Source organism: Cnephaeus nilssonii, assembly GCF_951640355.1.
Source record: "Cnephaeus nilssonii genome assembly, chromosome: 20".
Lineage (NCBI taxonomy): Eukaryota > Metazoa > Chordata > Mammalia > Chiroptera > Vespertilionidae > Cnephaeus > Cnephaeus nilssonii.
Genome location: NC_137091.1, coordinates 38,432,861 through 38,460,228, shown reverse-complemented (window position 1 = coordinate 38,460,228; position 27,368 = coordinate 38,432,861). Strand labels below are relative to the sequence as shown.

General features: G+C 50.4%; 1 protein-coding gene and 1 pseudogene across 3 annotated transcripts; one reads left to right on the top strand and one right to left on the bottom strand.

Annotated features, from left to right (window-relative positions):
* The first annotated feature begins 6,036 nt into the window (after positions 1-6,036).
* On the top strand, positions 6,037-7,880 carry LOC307116015 (inositol polyphosphate multikinase-like; annotated as a pseudogene). Its single transcript has 3 exons — positions 6,037-6,495; positions 6,828-7,122; positions 7,357-7,880. The product of its transcript is annotated as an inositol polyphosphate multikinase-like (transcript).
* A 3,015-nt stretch (positions 7,881-10,895) lies between these two features.
* Positions 10,896-16,754, bottom strand: LOC307116012 (cytochrome P450 2A13-like; the record flags this gene model as incomplete). Of its 2 annotated transcripts, XM_079799624.1 has the most annotated exons (9): positions 10,896-11,077; positions 11,623-11,764; positions 12,235-12,422; positions 12,859-13,000; positions 13,994-14,170; positions 14,601-14,761; positions 14,913-15,062; positions 15,931-16,093; positions 16,575-16,754. In XM_079799624.1, the coding sequence occupies 9 exons, from the start codon at positions 16,752-16,754 to the stop codon at positions 10,896-10,898; spliced, it is 1,485 nt and encodes a 494-aa protein (XP_079655750.1). The 2 variants fall into 2 exon arrangements, with proteins under 2 accessions (XP_079655750.1, XP_079655751.1); XM_079799625.1 differs by lacking the exon at positions 15,931-16,093 and having other exon boundaries at positions 16,565-16,754.
* Between the last annotated feature and the right edge of the window lie 10,614 nt (positions 16,755-27,368).

Sequence of the window (27,368 nt, the reverse complement as noted above, 5' to 3'; positions counted from 1 at the left end):
GGGGAGAGGAGACTACAGCAGGTTTGAAAGTGGTGCAGATCTAACTAGAGGCCATAGAAAAGGAGGTAAAGCATGGAGGCCCCAAATATCTCCACCAGGACATCTCTTTTATTCATCTCCAGCAGCACAGGGGAAGCAGGGGGAGATTTATTATCCCATCCCCAGAGTAGCTCACAGTGTGAGTGTGTGTATGGGGGGGGGGGGGGGTTGGGGGACCATGATTATCTTTCCTCCTCCAAGGAACTCAAGAAATCTGCCCGCCCTCCACCCCCCAGGTAAATAGCGCCCTTGGCAATGCTTCCTGCCCTTGGGTCGTCTGGCCACCAGATGCAGAGAAGAAGGGCCAGCCGCACAGGGCACTGGGCCTCTGCAGGGAGGAGGGGAGGAGAGGCACTGATGGGCCGGCAGGGGATTGGGGTGGGGAAAAGAAAGAAGATGGGGGAAATGAACACTCTAACCCTTGGCATTTTTAGAGAGTGGGAGTTTTTGAGCATGCTTCCTCCTAGTCGACTTGGCCATAAATCCCAGCTGCAACTAACAAAATAGCCTTACAGGATAAATTATTGTCAGTTTTCTTGAGAACAGGATGCCAGTAAGTCTTACAAGATAGATCACTGTCAACTTTCCTGGTAACAGGATGCAGTTACTTACTCCACCAGGCGCCAGGACCCTGTAAATTACATGCTGATGTTACTTAAGAAAAACTGCTTTGTTTCAAATTGTTTGCTCTGCAAAAACAGGATGTAGTGAATGGGTTTAAAAATGGTCCTTCACAAAGGGTCGGGACTGTTCTCTGGACTCTGTGTGAGGAGAAAGGAGAGCAGTCAGCCGTCCAGCAGTAAAGGCTCCCTAAATTTTAATTTGGTCTGGACTCCAGTGGTCGTTTACTCGCATTCACTCCACAACATTTGGAGGCCCCAGCGAGATAACCAGCCTTTGCCTGGTCCTGTGACCGGAGCCCAACGGGGTCCCCGGACTCTCTGACCTAGGGGGAGATCTCTGAGAGACGTTCCTCAGCCCCGGGACTGGTAGAGGTCGGAAACCCCGCCTACTAAATTTCTTGATTGACTCTGATCGGAGCCACCTGGATCTGGTTCTTACCAGTAAGAAACTTACTTCTGGTTCTGTGGGCGCCCATCTGGGGTCTCTGGAAGGCTGGACACAGCACTACTACCAAGACCAGATCCCAGCGCACGACGGTGCCCGGTGATCCTGTTTGGCTGTCATTGTCTTTTTTATTCTGTGTTATTGTGGTCTTAATTGTCTCTATCATTAGAATGGGTCAGTCTGCTTTATGTCTGTCTGTACTCCCCCTGCAATGTTTTTTGAAAAATTTTCAGGAATTCAAGCGGCGAGTGGATGACTATGGAGCCTCCGTTAATGCTTTTGACTTACAGAAATTTTGTGAGCGGGAATGGCCAACTTTCCCATATCCAAGTGAGTGGAAGGGGGAGCTTGATCACCTCCCCAGAAGCCATACGACTTCCTCAGGCAAATTAATCAGGAATCAGGTGGACTGTTTAAACTCTGAGTAGATATCTGGTAGAAGTCAAAAACTCGGACTAGCTAGTACATAAATGTGGGACTTTGGAGGTGAATGAAGGAATTATGAGTTCACCCTGCTGTTTGTTTGTGTGGGACTAGCCAATTTGCTACCGAGAAGGGGGACTGGACGCAGTCTTCACTCCTCCGGTAGGTTCTCACCAAGACGTTGGTCGAGAATTCTGTTCTGGGGCATGGGTGCCAGGAGTGCCCCCAAGCCGGTCTGGGGAGTTGGGCATTGTTTCATTTATCTGCTCAGCTCCAGTTTGGGCTAGTCTACTGAGAGAGTGTGAGTATAGATGTTTGTCTGTCTTGGCATAATTATCTGCTCATTAACTGGTCTGTGTGAAGTGAAAGCCACTTTGTGCCTTCTGGCTGTACACAGGAGAGTATTTGTTATTTCTTTCTATTGTTTAATTTGTTTAAAGATAGGGTGGACCTGCTGTGATGGTCTGCAAACGTCTTAAGCAGCGCTGCTGAGTTATTTTCTCAAAGATGTTTGCTCTCTATCACAGTGGGAGGGAATCAGCCCATTCAGCTTATAAAAATTTCTCTCTCTGTATAAGTAAGGGTTTCAGTTTGCTCTGATTTGTAAATTTGCTGTATTAAATTGAAAATTTTAAGTCCTAGGGTTAATTTAAAGGTATAAATTTGTGACATTTCAAAGAACAAAGAATTTTTATTTATGGCTTTCTTATCTCTTTTGGTGGTCTGAGACTTCCAGGGGCAGGGCTTACAGCTCCGCAGGGCGGAGAGATTTACAGGCCCTGTCCCTGCCTGTGACATTGTAGTCCAACATTTGTTTGACTTGCTGTTTTCATTTATTAGGATCCTCATAGAGGACATAACCTGGTCTTTCCCTTCCTCTCATCCTGATTCTAATAGCATCTGTAACTAGATTAAAGATCTTTTCTTTCAGGAGGCCATCCAGGCTTTCAGTTCACAAGAAATCTCCCTACACACCCTTATCCTCCTCCGCTATCTTTCCAGGCTGACTAAGAGTCATTTTTCCCCACACGTCGGACCTCAGCCTTCGAAAGGGAGGACTGCTACAGCGGTAGTCTGTAGTTTTCTCTGAAACTCCCACTGTTTCTATTTCTCCCCTCTGTAGGAATTGTCTTCCTCTGACTCAATAGGAAAGGGAGACAAGCAACTGGACTGGGGAACGGGAATGGTCGGAGAAATCAGGAGTGGTAAAGGATAAGGATTTAAGATCCCCTAGGGGTCTAGGGGCTTAGAGTAAAAATCTATGAGGGAAAACAAAGGTTACAGAAAGAAGAAAAAAAAGTATCCTTAAATGTAAAAAGCCTGGTTATACAGGATCTCAGACCGCTTGTCTTATTTCCCCTGCTAAGGACAGAGTAACTGGTTAATGCAGAAAAGGGGGGCGTTGGTGGGGAGCGCAGGAAGAGATATGTTACAACCTGCTCTGCTGGTGTCCTTGATTTCTTACTTATCTGAACTATGCCAGACTCAAGTTTTTCTTTTTGTTTTTTTTTACAAAACACAGTGGATCTTCCCCTGCCCTGTTTTATTACTTCTTGGGCGGTGGTGGAATATTCAGCAAAGGAACTTTAAGATATAATATCTTTAAGGCTGACAACTAGTTTAAGTTTTAAAAATCTCTGTCTCTCAAAAAAAATATTTTTTTACCTTGGTTTTATCACTGAAGGTCTAGTTATATTTTCTTGGAAAAGTACATTTTAAGTGTGTTCATAAAAAATTAAGCTAAAAATGCCAACTGTTCACTTTTAATAATCATTAAAAGATTGAGGTTTAAAAAACAAACAAACAACAACTAGGCTTCCAGGAGCCAAGAGGAGGAAAAACAGAGCTGAAGCCCGCAGGCGCCCTGGTGATTTAAAACTGGGTGCTAGGCAGACTCGACCCCCGAGAGCAAGGAGAAAGAAGGGGGTGAGGGGGGCTGGATACCCGAGCTGCTTACAGTGGCCCTGGAAGAAGCAGCAGCAGCAGCGAGAAAAGCGGGGACAGCAGACATTTACCTGACAGTAGAGCTGCCCCACTGCTGCCCAGTGAGTAACGAGTGTTTCACAACAAGCAATACAAGACTCAGGCCTTTGGCTTGCTGGCTGCAGCAGTTAACCCAGAAGCCAGTGACTGCTACTGGCCTTCCGGCAGCCCCAGGAATAGAGCAGCAGGCCCGGGATCTGTGAAAGCAGCAGGTAGAGCTAGTGAAAGCTCCCTGTTTGCAAATGTACTGAGAGGGTTCAGTACCTGTTGCTGCTGGAAGAGGCGGGGCGGAGATCCCCTTCCAGTGCACTCCCTTGGGAGAGGCCTGGTCGCTGCTCTGCCACAAAGGGGACTGGCGGGAAGGCAAGGGGCCTAATACCCAAGCCACTGCCACAGAAGCGCTTTGCAATATGCAAAGCTGTTTCTAACTGCAACTCTGGCTGTTTTCGACTGGCAGCTTAAAGTCAAAGAGCAAAGGAAAGGCACTCTCCCTGGACTGGGGAGCCTTCAGGACTTGGAGATTCTCCAAGAGAGGAGGAGTCTGACTGAGGGATGGCAGAGACCCTGTTGGGTTGGAAGGACATAAGGCCACATGTTAAACTTATAAATTACGGCTTTCTAGGCAGATGTCCAAGCCCAGTTAGGTAGGGGTTAAGCTGCCTGTTTACAGCAAAACAACTTTCTCCCGGGCCAGAATAAATTTTAGGGAAATTAGACAGGCTGTGTTTGTGGCTAGAAAGAAGAACTGGCCACCATGCACAGCCCTGACAGTGACCTGCAGAAAACTGTACAATAGACATAGATAATGTCTGCGTCTTCATGGACATAACTCCAGGAAGACAAGGACAATTTTGCTTTGTGTGGGAAGGTCAAGAATAGACCTTAGTCACCTCCCTAAGATATTTGTATAGCCCTATCATGTGTCATATATGGTAGCAGAAGATTTGGCTACCTAAAGTGGCCACAGTGCCAATATTGTACTTCATTGTGTTAATAATATTGCATTAACCTTACAGATTTGAATGCAGTTGCCTAAAGGGCAGGTGCCCAAATGGGCAAGGAAAATACCCATCTGGTTTTGGTCTCTATTAAAAGACAGTTGGCAGCCTATATACTGTCTTGCAGGCCTGTGTGACCATGCCCATGTCAGGTATGGCACAAAACTCAACTTTAGGAAACCAGGGAAGGCCTGTTTGGAACAGAGGGAATTGGTTTTTCCCTACAATTCCTTGTTTTTAATATATATATATATATATATATATATATATATATATATATATTTAATATATTTTATTGATTTTTTACAGAGAGGAAGAGAGAGGGATAGAGAGTTAGAAACATCGATGAGAGAGAAACATCGATCAGCTGCCTCTTGCACACCCCCTACTGGGGATGTGCCCGCAACCAAGGTACATGCCCCTGACCGGAATCGAACCTGGGACCCTTGAGTCCGCAGGCCGACGCTCTATCCACTGAGCCAAACCGGTTTCGGCTATATATATTTTTTTATTTCAAAGAGGAAGAGAGAGGGATAGAGAGATAGAGACATCAATGATGAGTGAGAATCATCGATTGGCTGCCTCTTGCACGCCCCCTACTGGGGATGGAGCCCACAACCCGGGTATGTGCCCTTGACCAGAATCGAACCAGGACCCTTCAGTCTGCAGGCTGATGCTTCATCCCAGTGGTGGGCAAACTCATTAGCCAACAGAGCCAAATAGCAACAGTACAACGACTGAAATTTCTTTTGAGAGCCACATTTTTTAAACTTAAACTTCTTCTAACCCCACTTCTTCAAAATAGACTCGCCCAGGCCGTGGTATTTTGTGGAAGAGCCACACTCAGGGGGCCAAAGAGCTGCATGTGGCTCGTGAGCTGCAATTTGCCGACCACAGCACTAGCCATACCGGCTAGGGCTCCCTGCAAGTCTTACCTTGCTTATATAATAACTGTAGTAAATAGTTTCAAGGAAGAGTCTTCTAAGAAAATATGACACGTTTAAAGCTCTTTTTCTTGGCTTCTGGTTAAGATGTCAGCATAGATAAACGCAATACTCGCCGCCTCCCACAACCACAGCAAAATGTACAATTAAAGCCCGGCTGGTGTGGCTCAGTGGTTGAGTGTCCCCCTATGAACCCCGAGGTCATGATTCAATTCCCAGTCAGGGCACGTGCCTGGGTTTGGGGCTCAACCCCCAGTGGGAGGCGTGCAGGAGGCAGCCGATCAACGAATCTCTCTCATCACTGATGTTTCTATCTCTCCCTTCCTCTCTGAAATCAATACAAATATACTGAAAAGAGGTGGGGCCGCCGCTCTGGCGTCCCCCCCAGCAGAGCAGCGGGAGCCGGGAGCCGCGCTCCGCTGACAGTTGGGAGGGCAGTGCCCGCTCCCCCGCGGCGTCCCGGGCCCCCTCCCTGGGCCTCAGCGGGCACCCTGAGCGACCCCCGGTTCTCTGGCGCCCTCTCCCTCCGCCCTATTTGTTTCCCTCTGCCCTCGCTGCCGCTACCGCTTCAGCTTTCGGCTATGGCAACGGAGTCACCATCCCCCCTTCGGCTCGAGGTGCCCAGGGGGGCCCCCAGATATGCGGACCCCACCCGCCAGCGAGGCGAGAGCACCCCGAAACCGGCGCACGGCGCGCTCCTCTTCCTCCAAGGCTGCGTGCCCCTCTCGCAGGAGGTGGCCGGGCACATGTATGGGAAGGACAACGTGGGTCTCTTGCAACATCCAGATGGCTCAGTTTTGAAGCAGCTACAGCCACCTCCAAGGGGCCCAAGAGAGTTAGAATTCTATAATATGGTTTATGCTGCTGATGGTACTGCTGGTGTTCTTTAGAGCTACGAAAATACTTGCCAAAATATTACGGCCTCTGGTCACCTCCCACTGCACCCAGTGATTTATACCTAAAACTGGAAGATGCGACCCATAAACTTAATAAGCCCTGTAGACGGGACGTAAAGATAGGGCGGAAGAACATCATGCTGAGTGAAATAAGCCAGTCAATGAAAGAAAAATACCACATGATCTCACTCATTTATGGATAATAAAGAACATTATAAACTGTTGAACAAAAAGATAGATACAGAGGCAGTAAAGCATCAAACAGTCTGTCAAATTACAGCAGGAAGGTTAGGGAGAGGTGGGGAAGATAAGAGATCAACCAAAGGACTTGTATGCATGCATATAAGCATAACCAATGGACGCAAAACTCTGGGGGGTGAGGGCATATATGGGAGTGGGGTGGAGGGTGGGCAATGGTAAGATAGGTACACATATAATACCTTAATAAAAAAATTGAAGAAGAAAAAAAAAGATAGGGCGGAAAAGCTATGATCCTTTTGCCTCGTCTGAGAAGATTCAGCAACAGGTCAGCAAGTACCCGTTAATGGAAGAGATTGGGTTCTTGGTGCTTGGCATGAGGGTTTATCATGTTCGTTCTGAAAGCGATGAGACACAAAACCAGAACTATGGAAGAAGCGTAACAAAAGAAACTCTAAAGAAAGGAGTTTCCAGGGTTTTTTTTTTCATAATGGATTCTGCTTAAGGAAAGATGCTGTTGCTGCCAGTATTGGGAAGATGGAGAGAATTCTGCAGTGGTTTGAACGCCAGAAGCAGCTTAACTTTTTATTTTTAAATATATTTTATTAATTTTTTACAGAGAGGAAGGGAGAGGGATAGAGAGCTAGAAACATCGATGAGAGAGAAACATCGACCAGCTGCCTCCTGCACACCACCCACCGGGGATGTACCCGCAACCAATGTACATGCCCTTGACCGGAATCGAACCTGGGACCTTTCAGTCCGCAGACCGACGCTCTATCCACTGAGCCAAACCGGTTTCAGCAGCAGCTTAACTTTTATGCAAGTTTGTTACTGTTGGCTTATGAAGGTTCACCTCATCCAGCTACTACAAAATCAAATGACAGAACTTCGGCAGAAAAGTTTTTGTCCGAAGGACAGCTCCCGGACACAGACGCACTGGAGTACAATAATAACTTTGGAGTGTTAAGTTCCACAACAAATGGAAAAATAGAGGCTTCAGTGGGCACAAGCTTGTCCAAGATGTATGCTCGTCACAGAAAAAAAAATGTATTCAAGAAAGCATCGCAGTCAGACTTCATCGAACATTGAAAACACAGAGCAAGACAATGGGTAGAAAAGCTTGTCACAGGAACATTTAAATGGAAATGTACTCTCCCAGCTGGAAAAACGTTTCCTACCATCTTCCCACTGGTTGCCAACAAATTGAGGAAGCAGAAGTGCGAATGATAGATTTTGCTCATGTTTTCCCTAGCAACACAATAGACGAGGGATATGTTTATGGACTGAAGAATTTAATGGCTGTCCTTCAGAGTATTTTGGACAATTGAATCCTTTGCTGCAGTCTTTTTAAGGGGTGGGGCAATCATTGTGAAGAGCAGCAGTCCGTATCTCTGCACGTGTAATGCTATGGAAACAATTTGTATTGGGTGTCTACATTTTATTTGTCGTTACACTTTTGGTAGAAGGGTTAACTTTTTTATAATCTTACTCAGGAAAACTAATTATTTGTTCGTTAGAAAACTACGAAGATTAAAGAAACTTGGGAATGTTAAAAATATATATACTGGAAAAAAATTTACAACTAAAATACAAAACCACCATCATTCAGAATCAACTGAAATCTAGCTGGACAGAAGTCCTACAACTAGGGAATTAAAGAAGCACATTGAGTCCGGTAGGAGGGCTGGAGACGTGGGTGGAATCCTGGACCCTGGTGGTCTGATGCCCCCGTGTGGCCATTTAAAATCAGGAGAGATATCTTGGCTGTGGAGGTTTCCCAGAAGAGCAAGGGGTCCCTGCCTGACACCAGGCTCCCAGCCCATAGTTCCAGTTTCATGAAGAGAAGTGCCCATACCTTCAGGCTGTAAAAACCAGCAGGGGTTGTGGCTGAGTGATACAGAGGCTGCTGGAGACCCAGGCAATTCCTCTTAAAGGGCCCACTCCTGGACTTGCTCCCTCTGAGCTCCAACACTGGGGCAGCAGCTTGAAAGGAACCTGGGATATTCGGAGAGGAACTAACTTGTCTGGATTCAGGGCAAGAGCTGGAGGGAGCTTTCTCGCAGACAGAAGTGCTGGCAGAGGCCAGTGTTCCCTTTCATGAGACCCCCCTGCCATAGAGCTGACAGGCTGTGCTATATCTGAATCTCCATCAACCTGGTTTACACTTTTCAGCCCGCCCTGGTGATTCCTAAGATTCCACCCCTCCCTACTTACAGGCTCATCCAAGCCATTTACAGTGGCTTTTCCATACAACTGGCCTCTCTTGCCTCATGTTTTGGACTTTCCTGAAATCTCTCAAACAAACAGAAGCTGGCATCAGCATGCTCCATACTTCTCAATAAGTAACCCCAGGGCAGCACTAGCCACAGCCCACCATGGTTCACAGTTTGGCCTCTTTTGGGCACCTCCATGCTCAATACAAGTCGCAGCCATCTGCAGATTGCTTTGTAGCTCATGCTGGGTGGCACAGGCAGGGCACAGACAGAGGCTGACTCCGCACCTCCTGGGAGGCCTCAGAGCCAGTGCACCTGGTGGTCAACTTTGACCATGCTGAATTACAACCCTACCACCTCCACAAGTGACACACTCAAGGGACAAACACGGTGAGCACCAAAACCCCACTGAAGCAAGTCCTGTTCCACAGGGGTGTCTCCTGCACAGTAAAGTGAAGAGGTGGAAACTGTGCTGAAGGCTGGGAGGTGGATGTAGCCTCCCCTGGACCTATTTTAAATGAGGATATGTAGAGACTGGAGAGGCTGCAGATCTATAGGTGAGATAGGAGGGCCTGGGACTGAGAGAGGAGGCCCTGAGGGCACTGGCTGTGGACACTGTAGAGTGAGTGCAGCAGTGGAAGCCTGGGGCTGAAGTCCCTCCATAAAGTAGCACTAGCACCCAACCATAGTGCATTCTGGGAAGCTCCTCCTGACCAGGGGGAAGGGCCATGCAGTGGAGCTCAGGGCCTGCCTACATTGGAGGGGTCTGAAGGACACACCCAACATTGAATCTTGGGGGCCCTCTATTTCTTGGAGGAACTCATGCTGGTGCGCAGAAAGGGGGCTGGTCAGTAGGTCCAGGCAGGAGGATCAACCCTGCCCACCTGAAACACAGGGAAGGTACCCTCTTTCCCACCAGCAAAACAGCTGCTTCTGACCTGACCTGCAGCAACCTGAGGCACAGGACAGGAAATCTGTGCCTGCAGGTGACAGAGAAGGGGTGCCAGCAAACCAGACAGAGCTGAAGCATTAGAAGAAGGGCCGGGCCCCGCCTTCTACAAGCTACTGACACCATCCCCAACAGGAATATGATCAGCAGGCTGTGTGGGGCGACCAGGATCGCAGGGGGGACTCTTGGGGGCGACCAGGCTGGTAGGGGATGCAGTGAGGGGCAACCAGATCGGCAGAGGGGGGGCAGTGAGGGGTGATCAGGCCGGTGCGGGGGAGGGGGCAGTTGGGGTGAGCAGGCCTGCATGGGAGGGTAGTTGGGGACGACCAAGAAAGCAGGAGCGGCAGTTGGGGCGACTATGCCGGCAGGGGGGGAAGTTGGGGGTGACCAGGCCAGCAGAGGGGGCAGTTAGGGGCAATCAGGCAGGCAGGCAGGTGAGCAGTTAGGATCCAGGTGTCCCGGATTGTGAGAGGGAGGAATGTCCGACTGCTGGTTTAGGCCCAATCCCCAGGATCGGGCCTAAACCGGCAATTGGATATCTCCTGAAGGGTCCCAGATTGGAGAGGGTGCAGGATGGGCTGAGGGGACTCTACTCGTACACAAATTTCATGCCCCGGGACTCTAGTATTGTATAATGATATACTAAGTTGTCATTTTTTTTACTTAAAAGGAAGGGTGCTCTTTTAGAATCTACCCAAAGGACAGTGGGCTACATATAGCCATTCCTGCACAAATCTGTGCTTGAGTACTTGCTGAGCACTTATTGTGTTCTGTGGGATCTTAGATAGAAACTTAAACTTTCTGAGCCTCAGCTGTGTCACCTGTAAAATTGGAATGAACACAGTTCACATCCCATAGGTTTGTGAGCATTAAGGGAGGTGAGTGTGTAATGCTTTTAGCACAGAGCTGACACAGAGTACTTGCTCAATAAATAATAGCTGTTAATATTATTATTATCATCATCATCATGCACAGTATAGTGTAAGGTTTCACTTTACCTCACCCCAATGAAGGTTCTATCTCTAACACAGTGGACAGACAGCCCGTCGGTTTCTTCTTACTCTCCTATCCACCTTGCACCTTCTTTTCCTCCACCTCACCCCCCATCCTTAGCACCTCCTCTCCAGATACCGCCCTCCCATTTGCTCCTCCCACTAGCCCTGCCAGGTGGCAGCTCTAGCTCAGCGTGGCAGGAAGCTCATGGTGTAGTTTGGTGGGATGGTGGCAAAGCCCACATGTTTCGGGGACACGTCGATATCCTTGGGTGACTGCGGGGACTTGAAGCGGAAGTTCTGCATGATGGTGGTGAGCAAGAGAAAGAGCTCCATTCTAGCCAGGCCTTCTCCAAAGCAGTACCGCTTTCCTGACAAGATAGGGTGGGAAGGGTGGAGGTGAGGCCTACTCTCACTGCCACCTCTTCCCTCTCTGCATCTCCAGCTGCATTCTCCCCGGGGAGGAGGGGACGGAATACTGTGGCCTGGCCACTTTCAGAGAAGTCACTCATCCTGTCTGAACCTCAGTTTCCCTTGTACATGGGATGGGAGTGAGTTATAGTAGGCTGTAGCGATGGGAATTTTAGACGACCCTCCCCCTAAACATACACCTATGGCTGCTGTGCTATCATCTCCTTAGGAGTCTGAAGAATTCAAGTGACCTTGGGCAAATCTCTGACTCACTCTGGGCCTTGATTTTCCCATCTCTGAAGTAGGTACAATCACCCCTTTCCTGTTGCCTGAGTTTTGGTAGGTGTTAGTTAAGAGGGCTACAGTTGGTTGGCTGCAGGGTAGATGATCAGAGGGACTTCCAAGCTGGAGAAAGCTACTAGGCTACATCTCAGAGAGGGGAGCTGGAATGACGGAGGCCCCTGTTGGTGTGACGGGTGGCTTGGCCACAGACAGTGGTTCTTACCAATGGAGAATGGCACAAAAGCATCACTCTTCTTGAACTGCCCTCTCTCGTCTAGGAAATGCTGGGGGTTGAAATCTCCAGGGTTGGAGAAGAACTTGGGGTCTCTTAGCACGGAGCCCAGCATAGGAAACACTTCAGTGCCCTGGTGGGGAGGAGGAAGGGTTGGACAAGGTGAAGGGGGGACGGGTATGCTGAGAGCATATGGGGTTAGAGGGGGAATGTGGGTGCTCTAGGTGAGGAGAAATGGGAGCCAGGGTCCTCTCTGAGGGAGGAGCTTTGAGGGATGTGACATTTATGTCCCTGAAATAGGAATGTTGGGGAGTATGGCATCTGTGTCTCCTGAAGTAGAAGCTTTGGGGTACATGCAGTTCATGTCTCTCAAGGCAGGACGTTTGGGGGACATGGGATTCATATTCCCTGAGGCAAGAGGTCTTGGGGAGATATGGGTGGGTTAAAGGGACCCATATCTGAGTGGGAAGGTTGAAGGGACATGTGATTGGGGAAGTCTGTGGTTGAGGGAGGGGGACAAGGCCTGGGAAGCTTCTAAGGAGGATGGGGTGCTGGGTCACAGGGGCAGGTTGGAGGTGCCTCTAGGCTGGGCAAGGGCAGCACCTTAGGGAGGAGGAAGTTCCGAAACTTGGTGTCCTTGGTGACTCTGCGGGCCACGCCCATGGGGATCATGTCTCCGAATCTCTGGATCTCGTGGATCACCGCCTCTGTGTAGGGCATCTTGGCCCGGTCTTCGAACTTGGGCTGACGGTTTTTGCCAACCACCCGGTCAATCTCCTCGTGGACCTTGGCTGTGGGATAAGGGGGAGTATGTTTAGGTATCTAGGGGTCTTGGGAAAGGAATGATAGCTCCAATATGTGCAACTGGATCATTCAGATGATCATTCGAAACAGAGGTTGGTCATAAGCGTTGTTGGCACAGGGTCCTGTTAACCTGGTTGTGCCAGGCTCATGGGGGGAGCTGCGAGGGAGGAGTCTTGGGCGGTGGTCTGGAGGGGCAGGTAGTGGCCACTTGGAGGAGCTATTTCCCAATCAGTTCAGATATTTTCAATATGTTAACAGCGAATGAAACGTGCCTGGTCCTATTAGTGAGTATCATCACCCAGTTTCCTGATAGCAGGGTGTGTCTGAGGGTCCAGAAATTTGAGAGAGGTGGGGACATTGCAGCAGGCTCAGAGGAATTTTGAGGGTCTGTGGCCCTCACTTCCCTGCCCCCTCCAGCCTTACCCTCCACATCTGGGTGCTTCATGAGCATCAGGAAACCATAACGCAGGGTCGTGCTGACCGTCTCGGTGCCCGCAAAGAAAAGGTTCAGCGTGGTCAGTACCAGGTTCTTCAAGTGGAACTCTGTGTGGGGGTGCTTTTGCTCCTGCAGAGAGAGATGGCTTCAGGCCAAGCCCACTCCCCCATGCTCTCAGGGCCCTTCTGGGGTTTTCCCTCTGGACCCACTTCGTATACATCTGGGCCAAAGGTGGGAAGAGGGACCCTAGTCCTGCCAGGCCTTTTCCCAGGCTGGTGGCTCTACCCAAATGTTCTTCGCACACTCCTTACCCAGCTGACTATCTGTTCTTTAATCACCCACTTCGTTGTTGCTTTTTAATTATAGAAATACTTAGAAATGAAGGAATAGAGACAGGGAGCGAGAGAGACCATGATAGAAGGCATCAGAGAGAGTTGAAGAGAGACATTTTCTGAGACACAGACCGGATTTTAAGCAACAGCATCCTATTCCTTCACTGAAAGTCTTGAAGTTTACCACGGAGAATCCACTCCCTGATCCTTTCACCTTGAACTTCAGACTCCATAAAGCCCATCCAGTTAGGAGGGGGGACCCTCCAATGCCACATAGTAAAGCCAGGTCACCTGTCCACACAGGTGTACCCGACAACCAAGGAATGGAAGGTAAGAGCATGGTGGCTGAAAGCACCAGCCTGGGAGTCTGAGAGACCAGAGTTGGAGCTGGGTTCCACTGCTCCCCCGTTGCATGACCTCAGGACAGTATAAGCTCCATGGCCCTTACACTCTCTGGGCCTCAGTTTCCTCATTTGTCACATTGGGGTCACAGTAGAACCTTCTCCAAGAGCTGGTGTGAGTGTTAAATAGGTGAATGCCGTGACGTTCTTAAAATAGTGCCTGGTGCACGGTAGTGGCATAGATGTGCTTATTATGATGATTTCCATACACAAGTCCTGCCCATGGGTGAAGGCTCAGTGGAGAGAACAGTGAATTATAATTGGGGTCCTGAGGGTTATGAATGGGGGGCGGTCATCTGAACGAGCCTCTGTTCTCCCTGGGCCCCTGCCCCCGCCTGATTTTCCTCTGCTAGGCTTTGGTCTTCTTTGCACTGGCTGCTGGCAGGTACCTCCTGCATGCGGATGAGGAAGGAGTCGATAAAGTCCCGCGGGGAGTTGGGATCCAGTGTACGCTGGTTCTGCTCCACCTTCTTGGCTATAAAGTCCTCCAGCCCCTGGAGCTCCTTAAATGCCTGTTGCTGTGGCCCCGGCAGGTGTTTCATCACCGAGGAGAACATCTCATAGAGCTGAGGGGGAGGAAAGGGAAGGACAGCTGTCGCTGGGCGTCACCTGAAGGGAGCGGGGCCTGTCCGGGTGTCTAGGTATTTAGATGGGCTGGATGGAAGCAGATGTCTAAGTTTTCATGCGGGATCAGCGTGCGGGCTCCTGTCCAAGGATTGAATAGTAGATGAGGTGGATGGAGACACACACCCAGATGTCCTTCCTTCCCTTTCTTTTGTGTTAAGGGGACTATCAGCCGAGATTCCAGGTATTGGAGACTGGGTAGTGGGCACCTGTCCTGAGTTCCTGTTCAACTGTTCAGTTGTCCAAGGGAGAAGGCTGGTTTTGAGGGGGCCCTGGTCTGGAGGAGGATAGGGCTGGGGCACCTGTGTCCATGTAAACAGGCGGTGGCTGGTTGTGCAAGGGCCACAGCAGAGCCAGGTCGGGGTCAGTTACCTGCCCCGTGGATGTGGCTGTGAACTGGAAGCTTCCCAGCATCATGCGCAGCAGTGAAAGGAACTCTCTGTCCTCATAGTCAAAGCGGTCCCCGAAGACAATGGAGCTGATGACATTGGAGACAGTTCGGCTCAGGAAGAAGGTGGGGTCGATGAAGGCACCTGGGAGGCGGGAGAGAAGGGATTTGGGGGAGAGTCAACTTGGCGGTCAGATGCCAGTCTGAGAATTCGAAGAACGCCTTCCCCCAACCTGGTTCCCCTCCCAGGCCATATGCGAGTTCTCCTCCTCTGCTCCCTGGGGTGCCAGGCTCACCGCGCGTCCCCCGAAAGGTCTGGAGGAGGAAGCCCGCCTCCTCCTGGATGCGCTCCTCGATGCCCCGCTTGCCCACGCCGAAGTCCCGCAGCGTGCAGATGGAGAAGCGCCGAAGCTGCTTGGCTCGCTCCCCGTTGCTGAATGCCACGCCTGGAGGGAATGTAGGAGTGGGAAGTGGCCAGAGAGGGGCGGGGTCAGAAGGAGTAGGGTAGGTGGGAGAGACAGAGAGAGAGAGAGAGAGAGAGAGAGAGAGAGAGAGAGAGACAGAGAGAGAGAGAGAGAGAGACAGACAGACAGAGACAGAGACAGAGAGAGACAGAGACAGAGACAGAGAGAGAACACTCAGTCAGAGAAATACAGAAAGAGAGAGAGACCAAGTTGGAAGAAAATCAGAAGGAAAGGGCCAACACGGATGTACAGAGAAACAGAGAGATGCAGAGACACTCAGAGAAAGAGGCAGGAGGGAAGGAGGGGAAGTGAGATATGTGGAGACTTGGGAGGTGGGAGTAAAAATTGAGAAGGATTCTAAGACTGAGCTGGAAAAGAGAGAAAAATATATACAGAGACACAGAGAGGGTCTGGAAGAGAGAAGAGGCTTATACCAGGAGGCAGAGGCCTGGGGATTTTGAAGCAGAAATAATGTGAGATTCTAAGACAAAGGAAAAAGAGACGCAAGGAGAGGGAGAGAGAAACACGGGGAGGCACAGAAGCTGAGAAGGAGAAAAAGACAAAATGACAGGGTTCCAACGCAAAAACCCCAACAGCTTCTAAGAGATGCAGAGAAAGAAGAGATACCTAGTGAGAGAGAGCTGGGAGATAGGGCAGAGAGAAGCAGGGAGACGCAGAAACACTAGGAGAAGTTAGAGAGGACACAGGCACACACAGGAACGGGGACAGAGGGGACAGAGGAAGGGCTCGGCCACAGCCTTGAGTGGTAGGTAAGTTGGGAGGAGAATGCTGGGAAACTGAGGCCATCAAGTCTGCTGGGCCACATCCCCCTACCCAGCGTCCCCCTCACCATAGCCTTTGAAGAGCCAGTCAAAGGTGGCCTGCTCGCCTCGCCCACTGAATTCCTCAGCCTGGTCCACCAGAGCCTCCTTTACAGCCTCCTGGCCACACAGCACCACGACCCTCCGAGTGCCCAGGTGGACGGTGAACACCGGACCGTAGCGCTCGCTGAGCTGATGGGGAGGCGAGGGAGTGGTGAGAGGGAGCCGCCCAGCTCTGAACTGGCTCTGTCCCCATCCTCACAGGCTGGGATACATTCTGCCCAAGTTCTGACAGTCAAGGAACTGGCCATCCCAAGATCTGGTCTCTCCTGGCTAGAACCCCAGTACTAAACCTTCAGAACTCCCCCCTCTCGCCCTGGCTGGTGAGGCTCAGTTGCTTGAGCGTCGTCCTGTGCACTGAGGGGTCACCAGCTTGATTCCCTGATTCCAGGTCAGGGCACATGCCCAGTTTTGGGACTCCAATGATGTTTCTCTCTCTTTCTCCCTCTCCCTTCCTCTCTCTCTGGAATCAATAAAAACATATATTTTAAAAAACAACCTCCTCCATCCCTAGATTTCAGTCCAACCTTGCCAATCCCCTGCCACCAAGTCTCAGCCAGACTGGGCAGGCCCCCAACCCCACCCTGACCCCCATTCCCCTGCCTGGTGACACCTTCATGAGGGAGCTGTACATCTGCTCTGTGTTCAGCTGCAAGTAGTTCCCGATGAAGGGCAGTGCTGGGGGACCAGGAGGCATCTTTCCCAAGAGCTTCCTTTGCCGCCAGACAGACATCAAGACCATGATGGTCAGGCAGGACAGCAAAGCCGCCAGCAGCAGCCCCGAGGCCAGCATGACGGCCGCGCTGAGTGAGAGTCACATGGTGATGGCTGGGGTGGCTTGTCTTTATACTACCTGGGAGAGAAGGGCGGCCTTGGGTCCTGATTATACAACTGTCTCATTTCACCTCCCAGTTACACCCCCCCCCCCCCCCCGCCACGTTCCCGCCTAGCTTGGGGTGCAGCCAGCAATGGAGGAGGGAGGGACTCCAGGGCAGATTAACAAATCTGGATTTGTGGCTTCTCCTGAGGGGCCAGCCCAGGATTGTGGACTTGGCAGGGGGGCGGGGGGAGGGGGGCGGGGGCGGGGGAGTCATAGTAGACAAATTTCAGAGCTGAAGATTCCGGAATAATTGCATGTGTGAGTCCCTGAGCTTGGGATTTGAGCCTCAGAGTGAGAAAGAACACCAAAGTTGTGGAGTTTGGGGTCTTGGGAGAGACAGAATACGTGGCTGTGGATTTGGTGATCTTTTGCTGAGGAGGGGTATAGGTTTAATGGTCTCAGGATTGGAGATTCCAGAGGATGGATTACAAGGTCTTGAGGGGAGAAGCACCCCAGCAGTGGATGTGGGTTTCCTGGGGGAAGAAATATATGAGGAGTCCAGGTGGATCATTGAGTCTGCTCCTGACCCAGCTCCTGACCCAGATGCTGATGCTTCTTCTTCTTCTTCTTCTTTTTTTTATTTATTACTTTTATTTTTTTAATTAATCTTTATTGTTCAGATTATTACAGTTGTTCCTCTTTTTTCCCCCCATACCTCCCCTCCACCCGGTTCCCCACCCCACCCTCTGCCCTTACTCCCCCACACTGTCCTCATCCATAGGTGTATGATTTTTGTCCAGTCTCTTCCCACACCCCTTTCCCCCTGAGAATTGTCAGTCCACTCCCTTTCTATATCCCTGATTCTATTATATTCACCAGTTTATCCTGTTCATCAGATTTTTTGCTCACTTGATTTTTAGATTCACTTGTTGATAGATATGTATTTGTTGTTCATAATTTTTATCTTTACCATTTTCTTCTTCCTCCTCTTCTTAAAGAATACCTTTCAGCATTTCAAATAATACTGGTTTGGCGGTGATGAACTCCTTTAGCTTTTTCTTATCTGTGAAGCTCTTTATCTGACCTTCAATTCTGAATGATAGCTTTGCTGGGTAGACTAATGTTGGTTGTAGGTTCTTGCTATTCATCTCTTGGAATATTTCTTGCCACTCCCTTCTGGCCTGCATAGTTTCTGTTGAGAAACCAGCTGACATTTGTATGGGTGCTCCCTTGTAGGTAACTAACTGTTTTTCTCTTGCTGCTTTTAAGATTCTCTCTTTGTCTTTTTTTCTTGGCATTTTAATTTATGATGTGTCTTGGTGTGGTCCTCTTTGGATTCCTTTTGTTTGGGGTTCTCTGTGCTTCCTGGACTTCTAAGTCTATTCCTTTCATCAGGTGGGGAAAGTTTTCTGTCATTATTTCTTCAAATAGGTTTTCAATACCTTGCTCTCTCTCTTCTTCTGGCACCCCCATAATTCAGATGTTGGTATGCTTGAAGTTGTCCCAGAGGCTCCTTACACTATCTTCATAGTTTTGGATTCTTTTTTCTTTTTGCTTTTTTCTTTTTGCCCCGTGTGTGAGGGCAACGTGTTCACTACGGAGTCAGAGCGAGGAGCTCAGAGGCGGCACTGAATGTGTGTCTGGGTCCTGGCTGTCTGGGTGGACCACACGGCCCATCGGGAAGATGTTCCACTGTTAATAAAGTGTTTATGTAAAAAAAAAAAAAAAAAAAAAACAGAGTTAGTCCTTTAAAAGATAAAAGTAGCCCTGACTGGTGTGTTCAGTGCTGAGAGCACCAGTCCATGGACCTAAGGGACTTGGGTTCAATTCCCAGCCAAGAACACGTACCTAGGTTGCAGGCTCAGCTCTGGTCCTGGTACAAGTTCCAGCGGCAACCAATCCTTGTGTCTCTCTCACGTCAGTTTTGAAAGGTTAACATGGGTAGTGTGCGGGCAGGCTAAATAGCCATCTTGGACAGTGGATTAACAAAAATTAAATTTATTTAAGGACAGGGGGTGGGGGATGGGATATCCAAAGGGAAGGGGTGCACAGCACTGGGCCTATTGGGTCGATGATGGCAGCCCCAGGCGCAGGCGTTTCAGCCTTACCTGCAGCCCCAGGTGGGAAGCTCTTGTCCTCAGTGGGTCTGGGGAATGAGTTGGTGAGCTTGGAACGCAGATGGAACGCGATCAGGTGTTGTTAGGACAGTTTTAATTCCTTGTATGGTCTCTTTCCTGGTGTCCAGCAAGTTTTCCTGGTCTTTGTCCTCCAATGGCGGGAAGCTTACAAATGTTGTAAGGATTGTATTGCCGTATAGTCCTAACAGGTGTTTCTCCCCCTCTCACCTCCTCCTCCTCCCTTCCATTCTCTCTAAAAATCAATGGGAAAAAAATATCCTCGTGAGGATTAACCAAAAAAGGTAAAGTTAAAGAAATAATAAACGTAATAGTATAAATGAATGTAACACAAAACAGCAAAACACAGTAGGTAGACTATGAAAACAAAAACTTCTTCTTTGAGAAGGAAAAATAACTTGAAGTTCCTGTAATATTGGTGATAAGCAGAATTCTAAAGAGGACCCCACATGACCCAGGCCCTTGTATAATCCCCTTCTCCTCAGTGGGGGTGGGACATGTGCACAAAGATTTATGTTCCCACCAACAATGCACAAAGATTTCTCTGTTGTCCTCCAATACTTGATCCTATCAATGATAAAATTTTGCTAATTTGATGAGTGTGAAATTATATCTTATTTTATTTACTTTTACAAAGATGTGCATGTAATAAGATATACTCCCGCGACTATGTAACATATGACAAAAGGGATTTTGCAGATGTAATTAGAGACCCAAATCAATTAATTTTGAGTTAATCCCAAGTGAAGTCATCCTAGGAAGGACTGACCAATCAGGTAAGTCCTTAAAAGGGACTGAACCCTTCCAACAAAGGATTAGACTTAATAATAAACCAATAGGGGAAAAAAAAAGATATTAAGAGGGAGTTCCCAGAGGAGGAGATTAAATGGCTGCTATACACAGGAAATGTTCAACTCAGTAGCCGGTTGGAGAAAAGTAAATAAAAATAAGATATCATTTCACACTCATCAGATTAGCAAAATTTTATAATTGATAGGATCAAGCATTGGAGGACAACAGAGAAATCTTTGTGCATTGTTGGTGGGAACATAAATTAGTTCAACTACTTTTGCCGAGCAATTGTGGCAATACCTATCGAGTTGAAGCTGCACATACCTGTGACCCAGCAATCCCACTTCTAGCATCGCCCCTAGAAACATTCTCGCAGCCAGAATGTCAGCTCCATGAGAGCAGGAAGTATTTTTCTGTTTCCTTCTTTGCTGTATTCCCGGTGCCTATAGTTAGTTGGCCCTTGATTGACATTTGTTGACTTCATTAACGAATGCATTAAAGGCAAGGTCATATTAAGGAAGATTCATCTGGCTCCATGGAGGAGGTGTGCAATGATGCAGTGATTCGGGTGGAGAGTGGCAGCATCTTGATCACAGAGCCCAGTTCAGACAGAGTGGCCGTCCCTCCCCTATTGCACCTCTCACTTATCTCCCAGTAAACTCATCTCCTCTGTCCACAGACAACCTGAAGAAGCTCTCAGCCACGAGCTTCTTCAGCTCGCCTTTACTCGCCAAGGGAGAGTTAACCACTGTGTGCAATGAGACCCATTGCTCAACAACCTTGGTCAGGGACCTAGGAAACAAAATCTGTGCTCCTCAGACTGGCAGTCACAGCCCTTTGATACCCAAGTCCCACCTCCGCCCATACGTAAGTGCCCTGGGGGCCTGACAGGTCACCAGCAAGTGATTTGGGCTGGGAGGGGGACTGGGACTGAGAGCCGATGCCAGGTCTATAATGGACAGCCACGCCCTAACCAGTTTGGCTCAGTGGATAGAGCCGGCCCATGGACTGAAGGGTCCCAGGTTTCGATTCTGGTCAAGGGCATGTACCGTGGTTGCGGACTCGATCCCCAGTAGGGGGTGTACAGCAGGCAGCTGATCGATGTTTCTCTCATCGATGTTTCTAACTCTCTATTCCTCTCCCTTCCTCTCTGTAATTTAGAAAGTGATCACCCCAATAAGTCTAGTACCCACTTGGCACCTAAATAGTTGTTACAATATTATTGACTAGTGACCTTGACACTTTTTTAAAATATATATTTTATTGATTTTTTTACAGAGAGGAAGGGAGAGGGATAGAGAGCTAGAAACATCGATGAGAGAGAAACATCGACCAGCCGCCTCCTGCACACCCCCCACTGGGGACGTGCCCCCAACCAATGTACATGCCCTTGACCGGAATCGAACCTGGGACCCTTCAGTCCGCAGACCGACGCTCTATTCACTGAGCCAAACCAGTTTCGGCGACCTTGACACTTTTTAAAAATATATATTTTTATTGATTTCAGAGAGAAAGGGAGAGGGAGAGAGAGATAGAAACATCAATAATGAGAGAGAATCATTGATCAACTTCCTCCTGCATGCTCTCTACTGGGGATCGAGCCCACAATCCAGGCATGTGCCCTCAACCAGAATCAAACCTGGGACCCCTCAGTCCGCAGGCTGACGAATGTCTAATCACTATGTTATACACCTGAAACTAATATAATATTGTGTGCCAACTGTAATTGAAAAATAATAAATTTTTTGGTGTGTCAAATTCATGAAAAATGGATGCATTGTCCCAAATTGGAGGAGCTGGCTAGCATCCTAGAACAGAAAAGGACACTTAGAGAAGAACTGGTGAAGTCTGCAGTTTGTTAATAGTGTTGTACCAATGTTAAGTTCTTGGTTTCGATCATTGTACCATGGTTACCCCAGTTGTTATCATCAAGGGAAGCTGAGCAAAGAGTAAACAAATTCTCTCTGTGCTATCTGCAACACCAGTCAAGGCTCTAAATGTGTAATTTAAAAAAAAAACAAAAAAACACTTTTCAAATATCTTCCATGTCTCATCCTCCTCTGTATCTTTCCATTGCATGAAAGCTTTTAGTCAGACAACGAAAAGGACTTCCAAAACCCCTTCCCATCCTCCCTCACTAATTGCCCCAAACCACAGCTCTTCTGTGTGGGGCACATGGACCATCCTTCACTACACTCCTCATTCCTAACTTTCCCCTGAAATCCCTTCACGGGGCGATGGCCTATAGACAGGATGCAAGAGGGACTCCTGTAACCTCTTAGAATCCCCCAGCTTGTACTAGGTCAACCCCTAATCTCGTTTTCAGCCTTAGGGAGCCGTCACGCGGAGACCGGTGGGCAAGGCAAAGACACGCCCGTGCCACGTCTTCACCTTTCAGCATGTGAATATGTGTGTGACGTTTTCCAAAATCTCCACTTTCGCCATAATCTTGCCCTGGGCTCCACAGCAAAAGAAACTGTAATGGGCAATAATGAGGATTTCTGAAATCCTCTAAAATCTGCCACAAACACCAAGCCTTCAGTGTAGGCATTTTTTGTATGTTGTAAATTTTTCCAACGTCCCTCTTTTCAATTGCTTTTCCTTGGGTCTCACTGCAGCAAGCCAGTCTCCAGTCAGACAAAAGCTGGGCTTTACACTCTTTAAATTAAAGTACAACACACATGAAATAAAATGTATCTTTAACGTGTGAAGCTTGAGGAATTTGTACATCTCTGTGCACCCCTATAACAATTACCCAGATTAAGATATAAAACATTTTCAGCCGAAACCGGTTTGGCTCAGTGGACAGAGCGTCGGTCTGCGGACTAAAGGGTCCCAGGTTCGATTCCGGTCAAGGGCATGTACATTGGTTGCGGGCACATCCCTGGTGGGGGGTGTGCAGGAGGCAGCTGGTCGATGTTTCTCTCTCATCGATGTTTCTAGCTCTCTGTCCCTCTCCCTTCCTCTCTGTAAAAAATCAATAAAATATATTTTTTAAAAAAACAAAACATTTTCAACCCCCAGAAAGTTTCCTTGTGCCCCTTCCCAGTCAACCCCCACAAAGTAACTACTATTTGACCTTTAATCGCCTTAGATTCACTTTGTTCCTGAACGTCATGTAAATGGAATTAAACAGTATGTTTTCTTTTCAATCTGGTCAAGGACATTTGAAAGTCCTTAAAGTTCCAGTCCCCCATAAGACTCCAGACTTCTTTATGTTTACTTTTAAATATTTTTTACTTTTAAATTACAATTGACATACAATATTATATTAGTTTCAGGTGTACACTATAATGATTAAACATTTATATAACTTCTGAGGTGATCACCTCAGTAAGTCTAGTACCCACCTGGCTCTCTACATTGTTGTTATAATATTGTTGACTAATCTCTTAATTAAACCGTCACACCTCTGCCAGGACCTGCCCTTAACCGGCTTTTCTGGGCCTTCAACAACAAGGGGCCCCACCTCTCTCTCACCTTGTGCCTGGGACCCAGGGTGTCAAATTCCCCAAGATCTACCAGCACTCCCTCCCCCACCCCCATGGGAATGGTAAACCGACCTGGGGAGGCGGCGTGGTTCCAGGTACTTTCACCACAAGCATCTTTGCCCACAGCCTTTTTTCTGCAAATGTTTTTACCACATAATAAACTGGCTGTAAGGCAATGTTGCCATAAATTCACAGCAAATAATAAAGAGACATTAATAATGACATAATGAAACATGAAAAATGAACAACAAAATGCATGAGGCTTTATTGAGAAATGCAAAATATGTTATTACATTTACAATGCACGTGTGCTGCACTGACGTGGGTGGTTCCGTTGGCTGGAGTGCTGTCCCGTGCACCAAAAGGTTGCCAGCTGATTCCTGGTCAGGGCACATGCCGGGTTGCAGGCTCAGTGCAAGAGGCAGCCTATCTATGTTTCTCTCTCTCCCTCTCCCTTCCTCTCTCTCTAAAATCAATCCTTCCCACTGCAGTCTCACTGGTGGAGGAGGGAGGGAGAGAGAGAGAAAGAGAGAGAGAGAGAGAGAGAGAGAGAGAGAGAGAGAGAGAGAGTCTTTCAGGAAGAGAGAAGCACAGAAAACGAGAAAGGGCGCCTAGAGAACTAGAGACAAAATAGAGAGTGAAAGACCAAGAGGGAGAGAGACATAGGAGAGACCAGAAGGCACAAAGAGAGGCAGAGAGTGGAGAGGCAGAAGCAAAGGGAGACACACACCGTTTCAGAGACAAACTGGGAGAACAGGGTAGTCGGAAGAGCTGTGGAAACAGGCCCTGGAGAAGGAGAAACTCCTGCTCCAGACAGAAAGGGGATTGCCCAGGCCAAGACCGGTTTGGCTCAGTGCACAGAGCGCCGGCCTGCGGACTGAAAGGTCCCAGGTTCGATTCCGGTCAAGGGCATGTACCTTGGTTGCCGGCACATCCCCAGTAGGGGGTGTGCAGGAGGCAGCTGATGGATGTTTCTCTCTCATCGATGTTTCTAGCTCTCTATCCCTCTCCCTTCCTCTCTGTAAAAAAAGTCAATAAAATATATTTTTTAAAAAGGGGGTGGGGGGCTTACCCAAGCTCATACAGACAGTCAGGAAAACAGAACCTAGGGCTCCAAACAGGCCCATATCCCTGGCCTATCAGTTTGCCACAGCCGCACAAACCCACCTCCCAAACCCAGACTCAGGGCCTGGAATGGCAAACGTGTAAAAGCCTTTGCCCCGCTCCAGAGCCAATGGCACCACTGACCACAGTGAGGAGAGCTGAGGTCAGCCTGCCGGCCGGACTGGTCCAGGAGGGCAACCGTGGCCCCCAGGGGCAGCATTCCAGCTGACCCTGAGCCCAGGGAGCACACACAGGTACAGCGGGAAGATGGGAGGGGGTTAAAAATCACTGGGAGAACAATGGAGGAGGGGTAAAGGGGGTGAACGGAGATGATTTAAAAGCAGCCCCTAAAATGAAAAACAAAAATCACAGGATTATAGCAATACTCAGCAGGGGGCGTGCAGGAGGCAGCCCAAAAGCATGGGACAAAATCCAGCAATTGGCGCTGCCTGGCCCCGCCCCTTCTCATCTGGCCCCGCCCCTACGTTCCACGGCTCCGCCTAGCCACGCCCATGCCCGCTCCCCGGTGGGGTCTCCGCTCACACACAGCCCTCGCCCCGACTCGGCCTCTCCAGAACCTAATTGCCCCTCAAGACCCCGCCCCTGCCCACCCTGACCCCCACCCTGACCCCCACTCGCACACCCCCTGCTACTCCTCCAAACCCCTCCAACTCCGCCCCATCCCCCGTGGCGCATCTTTCCGAGCCTCCTGGACGGGGTGCCCGGCCGCACCGACGCCTCTTCCAGAACTTGGGGCGCATGGAGGACTTCATCGCCCGCAGCGTCCGCGACCACCAGGCCTCCCTCGACCCCAGCTCTCCCCCGAGACTTCATCGATTGCTTCCTCGCCAAGGTAGCCCAAGGAAGCCCTGCCTGGAAGTCCCACCTCTGGTCTGACCTGCTGCCTCTGCCTCCAACCAACAGGGAGCTCGGGTTGAGCGGGTTTGGTTTGACCTCCCCACACGGGGAAGCCGAGCTGGAGCCCGGAGCCATTCGGTGCCACAGCTAAGTCCTTAAGGATCTGTCCATTGTGAGCCCTGCGGCTTAGATTTTCCTTGCCCCGACCTCCCCGGCTCCCAGACCCCCCCTTCCCCCCGAGAAAAGGACGTTAAACAGAGGAGTGGCTGAGCTAGCGCCCAGGAGCAGGTACGCAGATCTGGGGGCAATGGGGCGCACCGGCCCCGCGCCCGCAGTCCTGGCTCGTACCCCACCCCCTTTCCCCTGCAGGGGGAGCAGCGCCCGCGGGGCCATTTCCCCACGGACACCCTGCTGATGGCCACCCGTGACTTCTCTTTAGCGACACCGAGGCCGTGGGCGCCACACTGTGGACGCCCTCCTCTCGCGTTCCTGACGCGCCCCCAAGGGCACGGTGCGGGCGCCAACCCTCCCCTGGAGACCCAGCCCCGTTCAGCCCCGGCCCCGCCCAGTGTGACGGACGGTCCGAACCTCCCGCAACGAAACCCACAAACCCACCCGGAGGCTGATCCCACCCACGTGGCTCCCGCGGTCCGCACAGCCTGCCCCGCCCCACCCCACCCCGCCCGCAGGGCCGTGCTGTGCGGCCCCCCTCCGACCCTGCCCCCCTGTCCCCGCAACCACCGAGCCGCCCAGAGCCCGCCCAGAGCCCGGCCCCAGAGCCTCAGCCAAAGGGCCTCCCGGCAACCATGACCTCCCACACAGCCTGGCCTGGCCACGCCGCACAGCACTGGCCGCGACCCTCTGCCCAAACCCAGCCGAGATCTCAGTCCCTCCAGGACAGAAACCGCCAGGGTTCTAGCCTCCGGCCCCGCCCCAGTCTCTCAGCGCCCGCCCAGTCGACCCACGCGATCCACACTCCAGCGGGCCTGGTCCTAGAAGCCCCGCCATGAATTCCATCAGGGTCCGGGCCACGCAGCCCCAAGGCCCTACCGCACCAACCCGAGCGCGAATCAAACTTTCGCCCTCACCGCGCTCTCTAAACGCAACCCCAGGCTCTTGCAACCGGCATCTGAGGCTCCGGCAAGGATCCCAGGCCCTAGCAATCTTCAGCGAGCCCCAGCAACAGATTCTGAGGGCCTTAAATCCAGAACCTCAGCCCCGGTCCAGGACCCCATCCCTCACCATAGTGGACTGGCCCTGGTCCAAAACCCCCGACCCCATCCCCATAACAGGGTCTGAGACTTCATCCTGGGGGGTCCCCTGTGCCTAAAAACTGTTCTCAGAGACTCACTTCCTCCCCAGAAACCCCAAATCTGTTCCCACAAGGAGGGGTATTCCATATCCCTGCTTCAGACCCTAACAACACAGTTTCCAGCATCCATCACTGGTACCTCAGATGCCAGTTCCAAGAGCCTGGGATGCCTCTTTTTAGGCTATCAAGTGTCCTCTGCCAGGTGCCCAGAGCTCTTTGGGTAACAGGAAGCCGCGAAAGGTCGTGTCCTGAATGCTGGGGGCGGCAAGTTCCTAGGATGACCCTGAGAAATGCTGCACCTCGCGGATCATCGCATCCGTGCAAGGCGTGGCTATTGGGTCCCCCAGAGCCCGCAGCGATTGGTGAGGGTTAGCCAGAACCTCGGGTCGGGAGGAGGGGTTGCGCTTAGAGAGGGCGGTGAGGGCGAAAGTTTGATTCGCGCTCGGGTTGGTGCGGTAGGGCCTTGGGGCTGCGTGGCCCGGACCCTGATGGAATTCATGGCGGGGCTTCAAGGACCAGGCCCGCTGGAGTGTGGATCGCGTGGGTCGACTGGGCGGGCGCTGAGAGACTGGGGCGGGGCCGGCGGCTAGAACCCTGGCGGTTTCTGTCCCTGGAGGCCAGGGCCCCGGGATGGACTGAGATCTCGGCTGGGTTTGGGCAGAGGGTCTCGGCCAGTGCTGTGCGGCGTGGCCAAGCCAGACCGTGTGGGAGGTCATGGTTGCCGGAAGGCCCTTTGGCTGAGGCTCTGGGGCCCAGACACCCAAACACATTTCCTGGACCCCTGATGGAGTCCTATGCTGCACACACCTCCTCACCAAGTTCCCAGGACCCCCAGCCCTGCAGAGTGGAAATCCCAGTTGGCTAACCCACCAGCCCTTCTGCACCACTGATTCTG